The 24,584-nt window shown below is 26.2% G+C and overlaps 1 protein-coding gene across 3 annotated transcripts; it reads left to right on the top strand.

Moving 5' to 3' along the window:
• Nucleotides 1-829: 829 nt before the first annotated feature.
• On the top strand, nt 830-23,447 carry LOC129972833 (ubiquitin carboxyl-terminal hydrolase MINDY-1-like). 3 transcript variants are annotated; one of them, XM_056087123.1, is made up of 10 exons: nt 832-1,165; nt 1,494-1,887; nt 5,523-5,669; nt 9,657-9,763; nt 10,314-10,504; nt 12,484-12,626; nt 13,344-13,525; nt 16,526-16,636; nt 18,620-18,776; nt 22,276-22,725. In XM_056087123.1, exons 2-10 carry the CDS (start codon nt 1,600-1,602, stop codon nt 22,288-22,290), a joined length of 1,341 nt encoding a protein of 446 aa, XP_055943098.1. In that variant the 5' UTR covers nt 832-1,165; nt 1,494-1,599; the 3' UTR covers nt 22,291-22,725. The 3 variants fall into 3 exon arrangements, with proteins under 3 accessions (XP_055943099.1, XP_055943098.1, XP_055943097.1); XM_056087122.1 differs by having other exon boundaries at nt 832-1,887; XM_056087124.1 differs by lacking the exon at nt 16,526-16,636 and having other exon boundaries at nt 830-1,887; nt 22,276-23,447.
• The last annotated feature ends 1,137 nt before the right edge of the window (nt 23,448-24,584 follow it).

The following is a 24,584-nucleotide window of genomic DNA, read 5'->3' as shown; positions in this document are numbered from 1 at the left end:
TTTTTACAATTTAAGATAATAATGATAATAAAGTTGTACAATTGAAGGTAATTTTAAGTTTCTTCAACTTTCATGTTTTGAAATTTCTTTTAATACTTAATTTATGTTTTCAAATTAAACATTTTCTACTGTTAACCTTTTGATGCAAGTCAATTTTAAGGAAAATTCCTTTTACAACATAATTGGAATGTTCAAAAGATTTGCATGAATTTTAGATAATTTGAGTTCTTCTCCACGTTGTTTAGTGTAATTCTTATTTTTAAAAGAACTTATAAATGCTTTAGTTAGAGGATTTAACAAATACAAAATTGTAAAAAAAATATTTATATTTAAAATTTTCTGAGAATGATCGAGATTTTTAGATCATACAATTCTTATTCCTAAACGCCATACAAATGGTTAATTATTGCAAATAATTATTTATTGTGATTAAATTCGATATTAAATGCTTAAATATCCTAATATAAACATAAAATTAATAATTGTGGGTTATTTCAAAGCAAAATCAGAAACATTTTGTTTGCCCCTCCTCCTCATCATTGATGTTTTACTCTCCCGTTGGAAAATTTCTGCCGTCGTCTCTGCCTGAAACTTTTAATCAAAATTCAAATATCATATTTTATATCAGCTATTTAAAAAAATTTAGCAGAAAAAAAATAGATGAAAAATTTACGCCAGTCAAGTTTATCAATAAATTGAAATCAGTTTGTTTCGAGTAGCCTCGGTTTTAATTTCTCGGTTCTTGAATTTCACTAGTTCTTATGTTATTCAGCGGCAATATTTTATGTCGTCATTACCTTTTTAGATTGCCAATCAACATGTGACTGTGACTGTAGCGATAATTTCGTATGTTTTTAAATATTGTTTAATTTGGCACTTAAGTTCCATGACATTACAAAAATTAACGCGCAACTCATTAGAATTTTGATTATTTTTCAATTTTGATATTTATGCTGTTTTTATAATGTGACTTATTAATTTTTTGTAATTTATAATGCCATAACTAAAATTTATATGTTGGCGAAACATCAAGGTATTGCGAAACCATCTGTTGTCCCAGAAAACTACTGATGAAAAAAGTTTGACGTTTTCATTGATATGAGGTTTTTGCATCTAAATTTTGTATTTCTTCGTTAAATTTCGAATCATAGTTATAGAAAGCAAGGTATTTTTTCACTCTTAATTGATATATTAAATTAATTTTTTTTAGTTTGATGATTAATCGGTTCTTCTGGACCTCTGTATGTTATGTGATTTTTACAATTAAGACCAATAATTTTGACTCATAATATATGTTATCAGTTAAGCAAGACTTGATATGCGTCTAATGCATAATTTTTATGAAATGTCATTGACCTTTGATCCTAGAGAAAACTGATTAGTCATTGTTAATCACCACAGAACAGCTTATTATTTTCTGTACCTCAGCGTAAATTTAGATATTTCGATACTTTTTGCTTTACGTTTTTTTAATCACAGAATTATAATTTCAGATGGTACTAGAATCTATAAGTGAACAACTTTGTATTAAATAGTTCTTGTTAGTGATGTGAGTGAAATTTTTGACATTTACCTCTATTGCCTAATTAAATATTCTTCATGGCTGCCTCCATTGAAGATCAAGTAAAAAGTGTTGTTTCAGTTGACTCAGAAATGTCTCTTGGAGAAAATGTAGAATTGCCTTCAACTGTAAATGAAAATGCAGACTCTCTACCAAACTTAACTGAACCTCTAATACTTCCATCAACTTCTGGTGATAATATTGAAAGCAGTTCCATTGAGAGTCCTGTTAAGGCTAAAAGTTCTGTGATAGATGATAAAAATGATTCAATATATCAAATAAAATGGATTTCGAGAAATGGATGCAAGAGTCCAATTATTACTCAGGTATGATTTGTTTCTTAGACTTTTTAAACACTTTTATTTGTGAATTTTTTTTATTGATTATTCATTTAATTCTTGAAATGCTAAGGCTTTTGAAATTTGCTTAGCACCAGCAAGGAGTAAATTTGTGATAATTTGGTTTTAATTTTACATAATATTTATAATAAAAATTTATATATTAAAAGTACCAAATATGTTACAGAAAGTGCACTTTTAGATTTACATTGGAAATCGTAAGCTGTAAGTCAGCCATTGGATTATGCTGAGATCAATTGTTTTGTTTCAATGGCAATTGCTTTTGAGGTTTTCATATAAATAAGCCAATGCAAATTAAATCAAAATATTAGTTGTCTTCTTTTTCTTCTTCCAAATCTTTATTTTCATTTCCAACTGACAAAATTATGGCAAGTGAGAAACTTTAATTGAATGTGTAGTTTATTACTACTTCAAAATATTAAATAACTATACTTTTTTTATTCAAAGGACTTTTGGATTTAAAACTATCAGATAAAAACAAATCGTGTACACAGCTAAATTTGTTATTTATAAATTTTTCGAATTTTTGCAAGAAAGTTTCTTAATATGTTCAAAAAATTTTCTTTACTAAATTGTGAAAATCACAAGAACATGTCTTATTTTTGTTCAATTCTTCTCGCCAGAGGTTATTTATGTATACATATAAAACTCATCATCTCAGATTTTCACAAAATTTGGTGCAAATATATTATTTATAGAAAAAAATGACAAATTTCATGGACATATGCCAACTAGTTTTGAATTATAGCCATGTAAAATTTCAAAAATTTGTTCAAAACCATCATTGGAAATTCTTTTTATTTTTAGGATCTTTCCTAATTGAGATAAAGAAAGGAAGATGTGTTATATTTTAGCATTTTTTTATGCTGTTTTACATGCAACTTATTATAAACTAATATGTCAAATATTTTGTGAAAATCAAAATAATAACTAATTTTCTTGAAAAATGCATATTTTAAAATTCCATGAAATTGATCTAAATTGCCTTGTTCTGAATTCATCAAACAAAGTATAAATATAGGATGGTGATGAGTTTATTATTTAAAAAAATTTAAAGCGTGATTTTTCAAATATGTTATATTTAGCTGAATAACACTATAATGCTATTTTTTTTTTGTTGTTCTACTGAAAATAAATATGAATAAAAATCTGAAGAAAGATTACCGCAATATATCTAAAGTAAATTTTTGTTATTAAATGACAGGATATGTTTTTCATTGAAGTTTGAAAAAAATCATATTTGTTTGATATACATTGTTTTCAAATGAAGAATAAAATTTCCTTCAGTGGAATTCACAGAATTTACCTTTATTAGAATGATCTTATATTCATAGAACAATAGTGTTTCTTGAATACGAGAGTGCTGTAGATGAACTAATTGGATGCATTTTTTATTTCATCTAGATTTTCAATTTTGTGTTAAACATGCCCAAGCCACCAATATCCCTTATATATAATCTTATCTGGTCTGATATAATTTCTGATTTATGTTTATCTAGAGATTCAAGCCTTCCTTTTCTTAAAAAATTGTAGTGCAGGCTGTAATTTAAAATTGAATCGGTATATCTAGATGGAACTTGGTACTTTTCCAAATCTATATGAATAATATATACAATTGTACAAAATTTCATAAAAATCTATAAATGTCGAGGTAAATTTTGTTTGAGTTGATTTGATTTGGAATGACCCCAGTCTATCAACTTATTTTTAAAAGCTTCAATTTTACTATTTGATTTATTTTTATTATTTTTTAATTCTCTACATATAGACTTAAATTTAAATTATTCAGCTTTTTTTTTTCTTTCGAAAATGTCAGCGCTGTAGTTAAATTTTCTTAGCCAGTCATCATTAATGAATGAACTTGTAAATATGATTTTTTCCACCTTTTTGAAAAGGACATCTTTTTTTATACTGAAAGTATATCATAATATTTTGCCATGTAAGAGCCATCTGACTGCAGTCTTTTGTAATAGTGTCTTATATAAAAAATTACAGAGTATTGAAAAGGTTCAACTGCTTCAGCTGTTGCTTTTAATGTAATTAATTATTATAAGAACATCTTGTAACATCTTGCACAATTCTCATTTTCTTTTGTAACACTTATCAATGTACCATATAATGGTTGAATACTATATAAAAAGCAGTTTTCTCTATTAATCTTCTTAATTCTTCATTATCTCCTTTTTAATGCTGTAGCACTATCAATGCAAACTGTGCTACAGCATTCCATGTAAGGTAATTCATGTCAAGATATCTGTTAACAATTGAAATATGTTTTCTTCACATGTTAATTTTTTCACAACATCAAAAGTTTTCTGAAATTTTTTCTCCCTAAGCATATTTTGTATAAACGGTTGATTCAGACAGTTTTAATTAGTAATGTCGGCAGTTTTATTGAATTTTAGAGCTAATTCTTTAAAGTCATTATTGAGTGTTGTTTTTTGAGAATGTTCTATATTTAAAAAATATTATGTATCCAATCGTAAATTTTATTTAAAATCAAAACTGCAGAGCATAAACTGAACTACCTAGCTACTAAGGTATAGACAGTAAGAACTGCCTTGTGATGAAAATATAAATATTTAATAGTACAGAAGAACAATACCATGCTACAGTTCAAAGTGACAAAGATGTCAAATTGACCCAACTTGAAAATCAATTCCTCCAAAAAGCATTTCAAACCGACTAATTTTTATTATTGCATTTATACTACAGTCATAACTAACTATAAGTAATTACTATAAATTTTTACTCATTTCACTTTTTTATTAGTACCTCTTTACTTTGCATACTTATTAAAGAAAAATTTTGCATCTTTTTATCAAATAAAATGTGGCAATCAGTGAAAATTTTCTCATAATTCAAGGTTTGTGCATATATCCAAGTAATAATATTTGTTTTAAAAATAATAAATATTATGTATTTATTGTCAGATACACAATATTTTTGAACCACTTTCTATAGATATTCTTTTCTTTGATACTTGTTTCGTACCACTGCAAACAAATTTAATTCTAATTGCATTTAAAAATTCATTTAATTTCTTTACCTTAGTTCAATATACCAAGAAATTATTTGATGAGTTTTCTCTCTTTCATTCTTTTTGTGAGAAGTATTTTTCATCCTTATTATTTTAAATTTTGATTTAATTATTATTAATCCAAGGAAATACACACTCACTTATGATTGAAGTTTGAATATAGATTTTATAATTTGAATTTTTAGATATTTAAGATGTTGTCCATGCACAAAAAAAAATAATATACTAATGCAGGTTCAAGGTTTAGCATGGAAAATCAAGTTTTAAATCTCACTTTTTTTCTTGTTTTGTAATTTTATATTATATATATACATTTTAATCTTAGATATGCAATAAGAAAAATCTGTGTTGTTCTTTCTATTAACAGGGTTATTATAATTGTCACTTATTTAGGGACAAGTGCTATGATAACAGAAAAATACCAATTTTTTTTCTTTTGTGTGTGTGTGTATAAATGAATAAACAAAAACGTAATATTTCACATTCTTACAGTTCATATTAATTCAGTACCCTCTTTTTTTTTGCAAGATAAAAATTTTTATGTATTTTTTGATGATTACAGAATGAAAATGGGCCATGCCCATTGATTGCCATAACAAATGTGTTGATCATGAAAGGCCGAATCACAGTTCCCTCATTGGCTGATTTTATTACAACAGAAAACCTCATGGCTTACTTGGGAGATTGTATACTAGAGAGCATTCCAAAGGTGAATAGACTTTGTGCATTCAAGATTAAAAAATATATGGTGATCTTTAATTTATTTTTGATTTTGTTAAATACGAGTTGCTTTAATTACAAATATAGAACATTCAGATTTTGAGATGAAATTAACTTAAAGATATTTTTTAAAACTGTGTATAAAAATTTTTAAAAAGATGTTTTTATACGAAATATTAGGGGAGAGTGGCTCACCTTGGGACGCTTTTTTTCTTTTTTTTCTCAAAATTTTTTATATTGATGAATTATTTTCAAATTTTTACCTTGTATTTGTTTAACCTTTGCCTACATTATTTAACAGCTTTTAATCTTTAATCCATTATAGAAAATTTTTAAAAAAATATTTAGTAAACTTGTACTTTGTCCCAAGGTGTACTACCTGGTGGCTCACCTTGGGACAGCTGAAAAACAGATATGAAAAGATCAATAATTGAATTACATTACACTTGAAATTGTTTATTCGAGAAAAGAAAAGTATATAAAGTGATAAATATAACTAATTAGAAATTAATATTTCCTAATTTTGTTAAGAAAGCTTTTTATTAGTTGAACACACAAAAAAATTAACAAATTTTATATTTAATTGTAATTAATTGTTGGAAATCAAATACCAAACCCAAAGAACGTTCGGTACTTTGCTTTGGTTCTTTAAGTTTTAATAAAATGTCATTTGAGTTTACGTAAGATTTGTCCTCTTTTTCAGGATAAATAAATGTCAATGATTGATTTAGTCGTCTCAAAAAAGATAACTCATATTCATCGCCATCAATTCTTCACTGGTCTTCCAGTTGTATTACTTCCTACCAATTCTGAGAGCATTAAATCTTCATCTTCACTACTGCTACTAATGATCAACTGAAGCTGTTTTTTAATCCTTTTTTTCGCTTTCATATTCATACATTCTTTCTCTTTTACTTGAGTGTTCTTTTCATTATTAGTGATAGCATCTTCAATTGCTTTTTTTTCAGGAGAGTCCGAGAAAGACTAGTTGCTTCTGGTTTTCGAAGAGAAAACATGGCACTATGTCTTCTTTTAAATCCAATGTACCAGTCCTTTCCAGCTTTTTTTTTTTTTTTCATGCTCCCAGCTTGGGGGAATATTCTTTTTATTTGCTGAAGCATATTCATATGCAAGGGTACGTGCATCATTAATTGTTAGTCCATAGTGATATTTCGAAGCTTGTAAAATGTAATCTACTAGTTTGTTTCCCTCATCGTTGGTGAATATTTTTCGACTTTGAATCTTTGATACGTACTTGAAGTTAGAATTTGGCTGTTCACTTTTTTTAAAAGTACTAACATGGCGATTCAGAGTTGTCTTACTAACATTGTAGACTGCAGCAGCTTCCCTAAAAGACATTTCTCCTGATAAAACTTTTGCAGCAGCTTTCTGAATATTGTTACCACGAACTGTTTCGTTTTTCTGGTATTCTTTATTTCTAATCCTTGCCATTGTTAAGCCTAATGAGTTCCTAAAAGTAGAAATAATAACTATTAATAAACACAGATTATGTAGATTAAATAAAAAATATTTTAAACATAATATATTTTTGTAAAAATATTTGAAATAAAAGTTAGGTAGTCACATCTTGTGTCCCAAGGTGGACCACTTCCACCTGTCCCAAGGTGGACCATTCACACACAATGAAATTTTAGAATGACATGCTGTTAGGTTTAGCATCAGAACAATAATTACACATGAGTTTTATAGAGAAAGCTTTAAATTTCATTACAGTACCTTTTATTTCAAAATATTTTCATTAAAAATCCACCTAACTACTTATCAAAGTTTTACATGAAAGTTACTAGACATGTTCTCAAAATAAAAATCTTAATAAATTCTTACCTGCTGTATCAATGGAATCAAAACACATCTGAAGATTTGACTGTGCTGCCGTCTATCTGCATCTATAAAAGCTAAGCATTAATTTAAAATCTAGGGCAAAAAATAAAGCTGTCCCGAGGTGTACTGTGTCCCAAGGTGAGCCACTCTCCCCTATACATAAAATTCTTTTGTAGAGCTTTAATTTGAATTAAAACAAGAATATCAGGTGCAGTAATTTGCCCTTTAGTATCAGGGCTTTAAAAAAATAGCAACAATAACGATAAAAGAATCAGTTTTTTTTGTATATGAAACCAAATCTTTTTTATTAAATTATTAACTGTTAATTATCATGAGACATTCCCTAAAATCTTATGCTTAATAACATTACTGATTAAATATTTGAAAAAAAAATCTACCTTTTAAAAAGTTCTCTGGATTCCTATATTTTCAAAATGCTTATGATTTCATATTAATTTATATGAAATTCCATTATAGATTTCAATTTACCAGCTATTATTTTTTTTTTTTTATTCTATAACTTCTATTCAGATGTAAAATTTAAACAATATTCTCATCAAGCTATTTTAATTTTAATTATATATATATACAATTCTTTATGCATAATTAGGATAATATTGTTACTTTTTATTGCAATTAATTTTTGTGTAGATAAAGAATCAGTAAAAAAGTTGTTTCGTGCATAGTAAATGTCATATGCTAATTAAATTGATATAAGTAACTTAAATTAGCTATTATCTTCAATTATTTTTCCTTTCAGAAGTTAACTGTAGATAAAAGATTAGTACAGTACACTCCCGATTATCCGCGGAATTGGGTGGCGCGGCCGCCGCGGATAATCCGAAAAAAGCTAAAAATGGGTATAGCAAAAGAGAAAACAGTCATTCCAACTTTGAAAAATCGTTTTATGTACAATAAAACGTAAAATAAACAGCAGGAAATGTTTAACTAACACTTAATATTTTAGTATATCACTCAAAACTAACCTAAAATGCCTTTTGTTAATGAAAACAGATAAGTGCTTTGTACTTACGAGAGGCGTCAAGGATACACAGAAAAATGAATACATATGTACTGTTTTAATACTGTAATGTATTATGAAATTACAAAAGCATAACTGTAAAACTGCACCTTTTTGAAGAAATCAGTCAAAAAAACTTTGTGCGGCAGGCGCGGATAATCGGGAGTCTACTGTATAAATATATTTGCATAGTTGAAAATGAATTAAAAATGTAAAAGTAATTTAGAAATTTTTTATCAATTAATAGCATCATATTCTGATGCATATAAGTTCATCATAATTTTTTCATTTTATCCATGTATCAATCGCATCATTTATGCAATATGTGGAAAAAAATAACAATGTGGAAATTAAAGGTTGTCCTTGTGTCTGTTTGATAGTCACCGAGAATGCAAGTCAAATGGACAACTTCAGTCATTTGAAATCAGAAGGCATTTCGGTGGGAATAATGGGAATTCATGAATGAGCAATTCTCCTCCATCCAACTTTACATTAAGAACAGTTGTCTCGATTCTTGCCATCTGATTCTGATTCGCGTGATTGGTTTGCACATAAACATTTTTTTTTTAATTCTTATTGCTTGTTGATCTTGAGATTCTGAAGCACATGAATTTGCAGTTCATAAATGGTCTGCTTCATTGCTCACTTGTCATTCCATGTTTGTTAGATATACTAATTGTACTATGCCTATTATCTTTGCACAAGTGCAAGCAATAAGTTGGCAAAGTTTGATTGCAATCGGATGAACAGTACAGCAGCACATAAAATATGAACAAATAAAAATTCATTTTTATATATTAGATGTCTTATTATGTCATAAATAGCTGATTATATTCATAAATTGGTATAGTTCTTTTATAATGAAATTTTTTTAAAAATAGAATTTTAGAAATTAAGAGATTGAAGATAATTCTAAATAAAAATTGTAAAAAGAGTTAATATCCCTTAAAACATTTTTCTCAAAATTTGCCAAATCTTTTATAATACCATTTTTATTCAACTTTATTTTAAGCTAAGATTTGTAAGGGGACAATTGTTGATTTGTCAATAAAAAAGTATAAAAAAATTCATATGGAGCAGAAATTTATTCTGCGATTTTTATAATGGTTACAGAATATTCCTGAAGGAACCCAACTGAACTTTGAACAGAATATGCATGATGCAATGGCAGTTCTGCCCAAGCTTCAGACTGGTCTTGATGTAAATGTTAAATTCACTGGGTAAGTCTGATATTTTTAAAAATATGGATTGGATTGCTATATATTCATGCTGAAATAATAATAATAATAAAAAGTGTTGATGCCTATATATATATATTTAAAATTTGTTTCATCAGATATTTTTTTTATTTTTCAATGAACAATTAATTGCTTTGATGATCACATTTTTGTTTCTTTTGATGTATAATTTTTAATTTAATTCATCTTTTTTTTTTATGATTTTGTCTATTCATTGCTTAAAGTGTTTTCTTTCTTCATGAAACTGGACAAAAATTTACTTTGAAAGGTTAACTTAAATGAATTATTTTTATTAATAATAAAAAAATTGCACTTAAAAATACAGAACATGTGTCAGATCTTTTTAGGTTCCATTTCTGCAAATGTTGATATTAAATTCATAATTATTTTTATTACCTCTGATGGTTTAATGAAACTAGTAATATTGTAGTATGCAGTTTAATGTTTTCAATTCTTACTGGATATTAAATTGAATTTATTATTTGTCTTTAAACAATTTTGTATAATACTATTTATCATTCTGTAATTTCAGAATCAGTGATTTTGAATATACTCCTGAGTGTATCATTTTCGACTTACTCAGGATACCTCTTTACCATGGATGGCTGATTGACCCTCAGATGGTTGATGTAATGGCAGCTGTTGGTAAATGCAGTTACAATCAATTAGTTGAGAAAATAATCAATTCAAAGTGTTCATCGGACCCTGAAAGGGTCACCGAAGGTTTGTCATAGTTTTTTACATCCATAAAATAAAACTATATTCATTCATAAGTGGATGTATTCCTAATATTCTAAATAATACTTGAGTGCAGTGAAGGTTACCATAAAAAGTGAAAAAATTTCACTAAGACACTTCAAGTATATAACTTTCTATCTAAAATTAAGATTGTGTTAGTCTTTTACTGAAAGATTCACAGTTCCTGTGAGCCTGGTACATATTAAATTTGATGTTGAAGATGAAATGTCCTCTTGTTTGAGTGCCATGAAGTTTGATGGGTGTTACTTGCTCAGGTTTCACTATTATCATCATGGCTCAAAGTTATAAAATCCTTTCCCAGGAAACCCAAATTGTCTTAAAACCTTAGCTAATCTAAGCTAACCTTATTTGATATCATGAAGCGCATAAAAACTTTTTAATTAATCATTGTGTTCAATTTAATACACAAAATATTGTGCCTTATATTGTAACAATTATTGTTCCAGTTACATAATTCTAATTATGATATTAAATATAACTGATATAGTTGTGTAAAATTTTGCTTTATGTTCTAGAAATCATTTATAATAAAATTCTGTATTTAAAATTAAAATTGTTTGATTTCATGGAGCTTTTTTATTTACTCGAAGGTGTTCAGAAATGCTTGCTATATCCATATGTTACAATGTATAATATTTGTCATTTATTATAAATATTTTTTAAGCAGTAAAATTAGTATTAAATAAGAATTATTATTAAATATATATACATGATGTACTTGGTATATTTGCGAAAGTACACTCTTCAGTCTCTTACATTAGAGTTAACTGTTGGAATTTAATATACTAATTTTCTAAAACTTATACATCTCTTAAGCCTCTACAACTTAAGTATTGTATAAACTATTAATCACTTCAGGAATAGTGTAATGAAGCGTTGCCATGGAACAGAATGCTCTGGAATGAAGCATCGCCACAGGCACACACATTTTTTTGCAGTTAAGCCTATTTCTGAAAATTCATAACAAAGTAATACAAGTAACAATACAATATAAGGCATATATAAAGTAATACAAGTAGTATATGTAATATAATACTATTTAATATGTATTATTATAAGGGGTATAACAGTAATGGAAGTGAATGTAATAAGAAAAATACTGAATTTTTAACTATGCCCAAATACTTTACACATGACGATGATGCTATACACATGAAAACAAGTTATAATTGCTATTCATACAAAATGAAAACAACAACAACAAAATAATAATAATCTGTAGATAATGAAATTGGAATTTCCAGTCTTACCAATTCTCACTAAAAAGTTCATTTTCAGTTGTGTTTTGTTTCAGAAGTCTTAACTAGATGCTGGCTCAGTGCGATCATTTAATGACATATTATATTCTTCTGTGTCTGAAGAAAATGAAACTTTTTATTTGTTGTTATTACTAAAATCCTTATCATTTCACTTATCTCAGAAGGTAACATGGTCTCTTATCCAACAAAATAAAGTTTAATATAATCCCATGTACTAAGACTTCTACTAAACACACCTACCCTCAGCTTCTACAATAGTGAACTGAACATACTTTCCTATATTCTCTTACAGAATACTCTCAACAGACCATTTGGGTGCCTTTAAATTATACACACTCTTTTAAAGAGCTGAATAGAAATTAATTATTATGCATAAAGGTCAAATGCTATATGATTCAACTGCTAAAAAAAATGTTGTAGCTTCTTATCATCTAGTAGCTTTTAAAAATCATATAGACAGTTCTTTTGAATTCGCAAATAAAAATGAGTCTGTACAGTGAGTTTGAGCATTTCGCATGGACCTGAATGATCCTGAAATGATTTAAAATTATGACATTGTCATTATTTGCTTTATTTTTATTATTCTTTTCTTCTTGTAAAATACCTTATATTAGAGCCTGGAATTTTGTTGCATTGGTACCTGGTTATTTGATTCAATAAATATCACAATGTTTACATTTTCAGCTCTGATTGCTGAGAATTTCCTGGAGAAAACAGCTTCACAATTAACTTATCATGGCCTCTGTGAGCTGACCTCGAAACTCAAAGAAGATGAGCTTTGTGTCCTCTTCAGAAACAATCACTTCAGTTCTCTTACAAAGCACAAAGTAAATCAGTTACTTGCTTTTATTTATGTATTTTATTCTTTTGCTGCAGATAAAGTCCTGTATTTTTCTTATAGTATCTATCAGTTGAAATTATCAGACTTAAAAAGATTTATGAAAATCATGTCTTCATCATCATTTTGTTAAATGATTGTTTACAAAAGAAATGTTTATTAAATATTTATTTTATAATTTCAAGTTTTATTTTTCTATTTTTATGCTGATTTTTTTCAGCTGTTAATTGTTTTTCTCATGGACAGTTATAAGTTGCATATTCCCATGTAAGAAAACCTAAAGACTTGCTTGTATATATTCCAGAAATAAAAACATTTATCCTATGGAACATGGAATCATTATATATCCAAAAGCATTGGAATGAACTTAAATTTGAATGCAACAGTAATAGCAATTTATGTAATCCAAAAGATAAATATAATAATGTATTTGCAAATATATAATTTTAACTAAATACAATAATTGGTATCGAAGTCTTAATTGTATTAATTTAATCAATAAATTTACTCAAATCTAACAATAGCAAAAGCATTTCTGCATTCATTAGTCTTCTATATGTAATGAAAATGGACTAGCCTATTAATGATCTCAAATCTGTATATATTTTTTTAACTATTGGAAAAAATGCTTAGTTAAAATGTAAACATTTATACTTTAATTCATTCAGAGAGAAGAGAACATGTATCTGATTATATGATTTTCTAGAATTGTTTGTACCAGCTTGTTACTGATCAGGGTTTTGTAAATGAGAATGCAGTTTGGGAGTCACTGAATAACATAGAAGGAGATGGCCAGTTTGTAGATGCTGATTTTATACCTGTACCACCTAAAGCCTCAGATTTAACACTGCCTTCAGAATTGTCCAAAGAAAAGCAGATTGACCAAGAGTAAGTATTTGAATTATCTTTTCAAACCATGTTTGTTTTTATGTTTCTTATCTACATATGCATATACTAGCCACTTTTGGTGATCCTGGTTTCCCATGATTGCTATTTGTTAAAAATTTCAATTAAATATTTTGTGTAACTCTATTTTAATGAATTTCTCACCAAAATATTTTAAAATTTCAAGTTTTCTGTAGGTTTACTATTTTAACACTGTTTACTATTTTATCATTATACTCTGCATTTTTCAATTTTTTTTGTCTATATTTTAAAAAATTAATTATACCACAGAAATGAGCAGCAATTTGTAAAAATGGGCACATTAATTTTTTCCATCAATAGCTGATTTTGATATTGACCCTAAACCATAAGTGCAACAAAATTTTGTAATTTTTATTGAACATATGCCTTTTAAAGAAATCTATGTAACTTAGTAAAAGTAAGCCAAATCTTTATATATAGGATATCAATACTGAAAAAAAGTCATGAGATATTTATAGCAAGAATGTAAATGATTTGAATTTCATTTTATATCACATCATTTACATATTTTACAATTGAATGCCAAATTTGTTCTGAAGCATATGTATTATAGATTAATAATATTTTGTTGACTATTGTCTATAAATTTCAGCAACACTACTAATAATGAAACAGCTGGAGTGGTCTTCCGAATGCTTTCTCACATACTCTAATGAAAAAAGTTATCACTCCGCCCCTTCCACATACAGAATTGTGGGGATCTTGGGTAAGGTCACCAATACTTGCATTGGCAAACAATAGTTATCAAATATTGGATCTTTGGTATAAATTTAGCATTTTACTGCATGTGATCCTTGGCAATTAAGCTGTGGCATGCAGTTAATAGTACCTTAAAATCGAATTTTTGTTATAGATCCTTTTTCTAACTGAGTGAAACCAAAATTTGACTCGGAACTAATTTGTGGTCACGAAATCGCATACCAAATACAAATATTTAAGTCATTGTATTTTTGAGTTTACTGCTTGTGAAAATACAGATGGACAAATTATCAAACCTTTAATGGATTTGGTATCAAGTTTGGTTGATATTATACTTTAGATGTTATATCTACTTACGAAATATGCAATAGCTCTGTCCATATGCTGTATCAAAAATCCATACAGCTCTGTAGTTTAACTTATATTCAGACACCCAACAAACAGAATTACTCTGAGTAGATTGTGGTCAAAACTTGATAAAAATATACAATTTGGTCAAAAGGTCATATAAATTTTATTCATTAAGCTTAAATCATTTTTGGATGATCATGTTTACAGATAGACAGACAGTCATAACACTGACAGAAAACTCATTTTTCTGCTGTAATATTTTCAGAAGTTACTGCAGAAAGGTGACAAATTTTACCAAATTTTCAATCAGTTTAAAATTTTAAAACAATGGCTCCAAAGTACACATTTTTACCCAACAAAATGTATCTGTACCAAATTTGGTAGCTCCATTTAAGTAATGCTTTCAAATGCTATGAAATTCAAACTGTTTAGTAAACTTTATTCAAATTTAGTTTGCAAAATTGCATAGGCATAATTAAAGTTGCAGTGTATTTTTTAAAAATTATTTTATTTCTTTGCTATCAATTAAATAGTTAACTCTTTATTTATTGAAAATTATATTTCCCTGTCTTTACTATTGTAACTTTACTTTTCAATTGTCACTTATTGTGTTTAAAATTAAATTTTGTATTAATAGTGACTGATGTAAAAAAAAAAAAAAAAAAAAAAAAAAAAAAACACTCAGCATTTTTTAAGAAGTTGTTTGGTACAGTCTGTAATTTTTTGAGAAATTGAGATTTAAAGCTGCTTGATACAGCTGATAACAGTTTCATTAAAAATACAGTTTTAATGGAAAAGAGAATTTGGTGCATTATTATATTTATGGAAAAGTATTTTTACATTAAAAGATTATTTTTAAATATCCTATTTTTTATGCTTTTTTTTATAAGTAGTATATGATGCTTGATGTTAGCATCATATGAAACTAAAGATATTGATAAAAATGTCTTAAGAAATGACAAATATATTAACTTTCTTTATAAAATAAAAGTGAATGCATTTTTTCAGTATTCATTGTTCATCTTCATAGCTTATACATTTGTTTAAAATATGTCAATGACTTAAAACTTTTGCATAAAGATGCTAACTTTATTTGTTTGTAATATTTTTCATGTTTCTTTTCAAACATGATCTAAATGTCTGAAAAGGAAATGAAAAAAATTAAATTTCATTATAGTTTAAAACAAGCAAATTCTCATAAATAGAATAAAATGACAATTTTTTTTACAATAAATTCAAATTTTTATTCATATATCTGTTTGCATGTGTAATTAATATATTTTTTAATTGTAAATTTCTTTAAAATTCCTTTGATTATATTATTTTGTTAAATAATAAATTTTATTTCTTTGAGACCCTTTTATCTTCTATAAATTTTTCATAAGTGTATCAAGTTTTCTTTTTATTATAAATAATTTGTGACTTTCTCTTTTCAGTAAATTACCAACCAACTTTAAATATTTCTATTTTATTATATTTTAACTTATTAAAAATTATTTAAATAAAGTTTCAAGTTTTCTATTTTGTTTTAAAATATTGCTGAACAAAATAATTAGCCACAAAATTTTATATGCATTTAAAAGAAATTTATTAATTTATAAAAATGAGTTAGTAACAAATATTACGTGGAGACATAAAAGGATTGTAGTATTATATTTTGAAAAGTTTGAAAACTTTTAATTTTTTACAAAAAAATTATTTTATAAATAAGATGCTGTATTAAATATTTTAAATAAGGTCTTATTTAATCATTTATTTCATGTGTTTTAAGAATTTGTCTGCTTAAAAAATACTATGAAATAATTAATGCAATTAACCTTAGATTCTATGTAGGTTATCCTTCACTAATACCATATTCTTTTGCATGATACCTTATTGGATTCATGTTTATTGTGACTAATTTCATTACAGCTTTTTAGTTGCTCTTAGTTTGCAAGAAGAGCAACAAAAGCAACAAAACAGCGAGCTTGAATGGGAAGATTATAAAAAGAAAAAACTAGGAATTTCAAATGGCCTTACTGAGTATGTGCTCATGAAACATTAATAAATGTCTTAGCTTTTAAGAAGCTCTTTGTTTCCTTCACTCTGCATGGTTAGGTGACCTCTCCCGTGTCTTGTGTTTATTTTGTTTATACTTGTGTTTGTCTAGTTTTGTAAAAGTATTCCTATTTGTGATGTTCTGTTGTACTGTTGCTTCTGCCCTTGCCTACTATATATATATATATATATATATATATAATATAATATAATATAAAGGATTTTTGCTTTTATTCAGATTTTTTTCTTTCATACTCCATTGCAAAGTTATTCACTCTTTTTTTCTTAAATTCTGTCTTTGTTAGTCGGTAGAAATAACCTGATAAGATAACAACTCCCCCCTCCCCCTTTAGACAATGGTGTGTCAAAGTAATTGAACTTATGTGTGAAGAAGCTGGCTTTGTCAGCTTCTTCACACATAAGTTTGAAGTACTGTGAAATTTTAAAATTACTACTGTGTTTCTTTAAAATTTTATATGTACATTTATAAGATTTAAAATAATCTTTAAATGTTGGATTTCATGACAGCATAATAAATTTTGATTTTCTTTTTAATAGAGATAATAGGTATATAGATTTTAGGTTCATTCCTTATTAAGAAATGCTTTGCATGCAAGAAACGCATACATAAAATTGAAATATTTCCCATTTGTATATGTAATTATTAAGTTCTTAATGATTTCAGTTATTTTATTTTTTGAGTTCTTTTAATTTTGGTATTTGTCAATTATTACAAAACAACATTTATTATTGGGAATGTTGTTGGTATTTATGAAAGGGGGGGGGAACTGTGTATTAAACCAAAACATATTTAGGAAGCCATGGTAAATTGTTTTTTACCTGCAAAAATTAGTTTGGCACTATATAATGTACTCTTGTGTTTTTACCAACTTGAGTCTTGACTCTGTGGTAGATATCAGTATACAAATACACACATTCAGAATGATTTGTTATTGTAAATTACATTTGTGTTTTAAAGTCATATGTATAGGTAATGTAATTTTAACAGATAATATATGTGAGTATAAATACTAAGTCCTATTTGTTGTAGTTTATCTTATTATAGGATTAAAAAAATACTTAATTCAGAAAATTTTATGTAGTAAATCATATAATATAATTTACATGCCTTTTTTTTAAATCTATTTCTGTGGCATTCTGTCATTGTCTTCCCAGCATGTCCCATTTCCTGCTCTGTGTTCAGTTATGTTTGCTGCACAACTGAAATGTGTAAACTAATTACAAAAGAATACCCTAATTTCATATGGCTGTGTTTATAAATAAAAAAAGGTAAATCTTATCATAAATATCTTTTCAAGAATAAAATTAAAATTACAAGATCTTAAGTTCATAAATGATCATTCTGATTGTCTAAACAACAAACAATATTTACTTGGTATCCAAACTGATCCCATGCATTATGTAGCACATCTAGGGTTATAATACAAAATTTGTGTCTGCAGTTTTTTACATTATTTTCAAAGTCTTTGTGCTTCCTATGCATCAGTTAAAAATTTGCAACTATTGACTTATTGGCTGCAACTGCTGACTGATTTGTTGAACACCAGTTAAACCCACTGTCTGTAAACTGTCTTCAAGCAAGAATTTTTATTTTTCACAAAAACATCAAAACTAAAAAATGATATCTATCTTGAGAATATATTCTGTGTAGTTGCAAGGAAATATATATTGAACCATCTCAGTTACTTGACATTTAGAAAATGCAACTGTCTTGAATATCACCCACTGGAATCAAAAACAAATTTTCACTGTGTAATAAAATATTTAATTGGCTTAATATGAAATTTCAGATGTATTATTTTGTAATGACTTATAAAATTTAATCTAAATTATTAGGTTTCTAGGATATAGCCTTTCAAAGTTGGGGTATTCTTTTAGTATCTCCCTATGCAAATGCATTTTCATTTAGAATTCAAAGATGGTAATTGTTATTTAATGATGGTGTAGTGAGGAGTTGGCTCGTCGACTTCAAGATGAAGAATTGAAGAGAGAGCAGAACCATTTGCAGGAACAACAACAACAACAGCAGCAGCAACAACAATTACAGCAACAAGGACAGCCATCTCAGCCCTCTTCTCCGAACAGTAGAAACAGGTCCAGGGATGTAAGTTGATTGTACTCAACTCTTTCCTTCAACAGCTTCTTCTTAATCTTTCTTTTTCTTCCTCACAATATTGTTAATAAATTATTTTTTCTATATCTCTATATCTCTTTTCATTGCTATATTACTTTTTCTTTCTTTCTTTTTATGCATGACTTTTTTTTTCCTTCTACATTTATATTGGTTCATAGAGTATTCTAATAAACCATTATGATCAGTGCTGTAATTAGATAGTAAGGGGATCTGTAGTAAATGCTTATGTTAGGTGTCCATGTGAAATTAAACTTATCATTGCTGATATATATTGCTGATTATAAAAATATTTAATTTTTTTTAATGCTTAGTCTATTTTTTTTAAATGTTTTAAGTTGATTTTAAAAGATCTTTTAATTTAGGAATAATGAAATAGTTTGACATTTATTTATATATATTTTTATTGAACACAGTTTCTAATTTTTATTTAACAGAATTATTTAAATCTCTTTAAAAAGTTTTCATTTTAACAAAAATATTATTTTAAAATCCAGTGTTTGGACATAATAATGTACAGTATGTGCCACACATGTCACAATTTCAAGCGCATGTGTGTAAGGACAGATCTTAAGATTCTAGGGATCATGCATTTTGCCAGTCGTATTAAGCTGCTAGCATTTTCTCTCATGTCACTGTTTTAGTGGATCACTAATTAGTTTGTAAATAATAATTACATGCTTTTGTATTATGATGTGCTTGATGGGTGTCTTACAAGAAGAGAGAAAAATAAGTAATCCTTATCACAAGACATACATTTTTCTTTCTATTGTTCAATCATTGAAAGGAAAGAAGAGAAAAAAATAGCTTTTCTTTGTCTTCAGAGAAGTTCATGAATTTTCCTTTACCTTAATTCACTATGTCAAAAACAAATATTTTTTAAAAAGTGAAAATATTATACACTTTTTGGAAACTACTGTAAATGCATATTTATTTGAAAATTGCAAATAGTTAAAATATCACCAAAATCATAATTTAAAAGTTATAATTTGTTATTTTTGTCTTTTTTTTTCTATACATAAAATTTGTTTATTTTCTTTCATAAGATGATGATAAGGGGGGGGATCAATAAATTAGCTTCCTGCAAAGATTGTAAACATATTTTTGGTATTCATTAAAAAAAAAAAAAAATTTTTTTTTCTTCTCTTAAAGATGTTTTTTAAAGTTTTTCCCAGTCTGTGTTGTTAATGCAGATTTTACTTAATTGTATAACTGGCATGTTTAATATTTATATTATAATTAAAAACATTTAATTTCTGCCCTCAAAATATCATTTGTATTCACAAGTGCTAATTATAAAAATTAATCCTTCATTCACCTAATTCTTTGACTTCAAATAAATAAATATGCAGTATTTTAAAAATGGCAATAAAAAAAAACCCTATAATTCAGTTTAATAGTTGAATATATATTTTACAACATACAATGTTATTTGTTCTATAATTTAACATATGCTAATTTAAAATATGAAAAAATTTTCAAGCATATTTAATTAATTTTATTTATTGAAATATCATGAAAATGAATTTACATTAAATATTCCAGAGATTTAATATTGATATATTAAATATTGATTATTAAATCTCTTGATTTATGCTTCTGCTGCAGTTTTATTATTTTTTTTAAAAAAAGAACTCTTACATTTCTACTAATAATAAAGATAAATGTGTGTGTGTTGTGGCTCTTGGCATTTGACCTACATCTATCAAATTTGGCACATGTATACCTTAGAGATCAAAAATGTGAACCTCAGAGAGAATTAAAAAAATCATTAAAATTTTAATTAATTGAAAATCAGGCTGAATTTTTGAATGAAATTAAATTTAGCCAGTATTCCCTGCAAGCCAGTTTCTTGCCAAAGGCCACTAGTGCTTAAATAATTTAACCTTATTGTGTTGGGCAGTATTAAAATAATATTGCAGATATTTCATGCAGTTTTGTGGGCCATATTATAGTATTGCATAAAAGAACAATGAAAGTGTACTATGATTTTGATCAGGAATTTTTTAAAGAAAATATCTAAGGTTGGAAATCAAAATAAACTATCAGTATTAAGGGTGTATCAAATATGTTTATTTTTTTTAAAATATGGTTATCGTGTCATCATAAAAATTATTTGTAATTTATATGTAGAAATAGAAATTTATTTCTCATAAAAAGCTCTACCTCTCATCGCTATGACCTAGCTTTTCCTATGTATAAATATTTTAACTTGTATTCAGCAATAGTTTTGAATTATTTTCTTTTCCAAAATGTGGGCATAAAGTTATTAGAATAGAATATGGCATTCTGCTGGTAAGGTTAACAACAAAAAAAAAAATTTTTTTTTCTCATATAAAGCAATTTTCATTTTTTGCACTATTTAGATTTTGATAAATCATCTAATTTGTTAAAAAAAGGTTTCAAAATAACAGAATGAGTGACCATTAGGAGGAAGATTAATAACTTGAAAAGTATTAGTGAACATTTTTTGCTTCTTGTGGTTTATTCCTTTTATCAGGTGCCGATTTTTTCTTCTATTGAAGAATACTTTTATTTTGTCATATTTTAGCAATGTGAAAGATGTAAAATTTTTTTGATTTTAAACATAGGAATGCTTTAAGTATATGGTTGACTCAATCTGTAAGAAAGAAAGTATACATTATAGCCTTAATTTTTTGACTTTATTCATTGATTGTTTCATCTAAACACCTATAATTTTTAAAAAAGCGTTTTGAAGTTGGGACGGGGTGGGAGAAACGCATTCAATTGTGTGTATTAAATAAGTTGATTCTAAAAAATTATTATAATTTTTTGTTACTAAAGAAAATACATAATTTATTATTGACTAATTATATTATGCAAAAAATAATACTCAAGACTAATTTCTATATTGGGATTGAAAGCAGATTAGGAGCATTAATTTATTATTTTAATTTAATTAGCTGAAATATATTTTGTGCAGATTATTTTACTTCCTCCTTGGAAAGCATTTTTCAGATTTCTTGTAAATTATTTTTATCTTAAAGAATGTATCTTTTAGAAGCCATTGAAAAAATATAAAAGAAGTTCTTCTTTAGCTGCAATGATTTTGGAAATACATAGTTTCTTGAAGGAATTCCTTATAACATAAAATAAATTTTTCATTAAACAGATGCGATAGTATTCAGCATAAAATATGTAAACAAAAAATTATTAACAGGAAGGAATTGTGACTTTCAATGCAGCTTTTCGAGATAGCAGATCTACAAAAATAGTTAAAACATATTGAAATTACCATTAATCAATTTCATGGTGGAACAAAAACTATTCTTAAGATATCTGAGAAATTTTGTAAGCCTAACAGAGAATTAATAAAGGTGAAACTTGTGTAACAATGCAATAAAGAAATTACTCTGTTTAAAGTTAAGTACATTTTTTAATATCAAAACTGCATTATGTACTGCTTGCACTTCATATTTAGTTATTTTAAAATTAAGATTTTATTTTTCAGTGTATCATTTTATGATCGTTGCAAGTCTCTGGAATTCATCAGATGTGTGCTAACTGGTGGCCTTATGTAAACGTTAAGTATTCCCCTTAGGAAAATTTGACACTTGTAAATGTTTCAAATGAAATTCTTATTAAATTTGTAGATCAAATTAGCTTATTGTAAAGTTCATGAAATTTGGACAATGTGAGGTCTTTTATTTTCAGTTAAGTTCTAGCCTATTTACGTGCTATATTACACGCTTTATATACCGATTATTTGTATAGTCCAGGTATTAAGAGTATTAATTTTTTTGTTATTTCTGTAAACTATTGTATATTTTATTTACATTTATCATATGTTTAATATATTTTGAACAGAATTATTATTATTTGCATAAATAGAATTCTATTATGTGTGCTTATTGAATTCTTGGAATATCTTTATCAAACCTGCTCTGTTTATTATTGAAGGTTTGCATGTTTTTAAAATTGAAAAGTGTGTATATATATATATTTGTTTCCTATTTTCCTTTTTACGATACTTTTCTATGTTGTTTCATTGCATTAATTAATATCTTATTTCATATTAATTTTAAGTTTTATTTAAAAAGTTTTAAAATTAAATGTTATTATTTTTATTTAGTATTCCTATATATAATATAAATTATTTTTTAAAAATTTATTGTATATTCCTTATAATTTTTTTTTTCCTTAAAAAAAGGTCTTTCAAAAACAAACAAAAAACCGTAAATTATTATTAGAGTCCTGAATTATAAGGATGAATTGCTTATAAAAATGAGGAACTATCTTATCTAAAATAGGTATGATAGAGCAATTAAAAAAATCCCCTCGTCTTTGATTTAAAAAAAATTGAAATAGCAGATAACAAGAATAACCTTGATGTTCTTGTTTAATTTTTTTAATTAAATTCAATACCCTTTTTATTGCTTAATACACATTTTGAAACTTTCCTTAGTTTTTATTGATCTCATTAATTTTTGTTTTTCATTTCAAAATTAATTTATTTCATGATGGTTTTTTTTTTTTTTTTTGTATATAATATTTGTACAAGATAAATTTCAACAATATGATTGAGAAGTAAATATTTGTATAAAATAATACTTTTAGAATTTTAAATATAGTTACATTAAATTTTTGAGTTCCCATAATTAGTTTTTTTATCTACTATTAATAATATTTTACTGATTTTACTTGTATCTTTGTCTCTTTTTTTTATATAAATCCAATTTAAATAAGTATTCCTATTGTTTTTAAATGACTTAGAATTAAGCTTTTAAAGCCAACACTTTTTTGGTTAAAATTTGGCTGATTGTTGGAATTTTTTTTTTAAATTATAATTATTTGAATTGTTCTATAAAAAGTTTAAAATTATGTTATCAATGTCACTTTTATGATTCAAATATTGAAAAGTGACTGATAAAAATTTGGTTTGTTGCAGGACTTTCACAAATCATGTTATCTTATAAACTGTACAGTTAATATTTAAAAAAAAAAAAAATATGAATGTGTATATTAAAAGACTTTGAGGTGTCTGCATTTTAATTTTTCTTAAATTTCTGTTGCAAAATTTTGTAATTTAGTATAAACTAAAGCATTAATTATCGAATTTAAAATATATATTGTTTTAAAAATAACATTTTCCCTCCTCCACTTTATAGTACTTTATGCTTACCATATCCACATGCATTATTTTTCTGCAGTTGTGAAATCTTCATTTGGTTGTTTAAGGTTATTTTGGTTATTGGCCTGCCTAATTTCTTTATTTTTTGTTTATATTTAATAATAGTGAATAATGTTTAATGTAAGTATTCATTAAAAGTATACTAAAATGAATTAAAAATTTTTTTTTATCTTTCTAAACTTTGCTTGAGAAAAACTTATGATAAAAATAGCGTGGAAATTAAATTTCTGTACCAAATTCGATTTTGAAAGTAACTTAAGGAGTAAAATATATTTTAGAATACCAATTCTCTATTGATTTCTCTTGTAAATTTGTGATAAAATTTTGTAGTCAGTGATAACTTAAATTTTCAGCAAATAGATATTAAAGAATCACAAATTATTACCATAGTACATGTCTTTACTCATCTGAGAACTATAAAAAAATTCCAAGAAAATTATTATTTTTCATTTTAATATAGAATTGCTCTATGTAGAATAAATATGCTTTTTATCATTTTTTTGTTTTTGGGATAAGAAGAGATAATTTAAGAATGTCATATTAGACTAAGATATTTTCATATTAATGTAAATAGATATATTGCATTTTCAATGTATATAAATATGAGATTATCTTGTTTTTTATAAATA

Source organism: Argiope bruennichi, chromosome 6 (genome assembly GCF_947563725.1).
Source record: "Argiope bruennichi chromosome 6, qqArgBrue1.1, whole genome shotgun sequence".
Classification (NCBI taxonomy): domain Eukaryota; kingdom Metazoa; phylum Arthropoda; class Arachnida; order Araneae; family Araneidae; genus Argiope; species Argiope bruennichi.
Note: the sequence above shows the minus strand (reverse complement) of the source record. Positions and strands in the feature narration are given on the sequence as shown.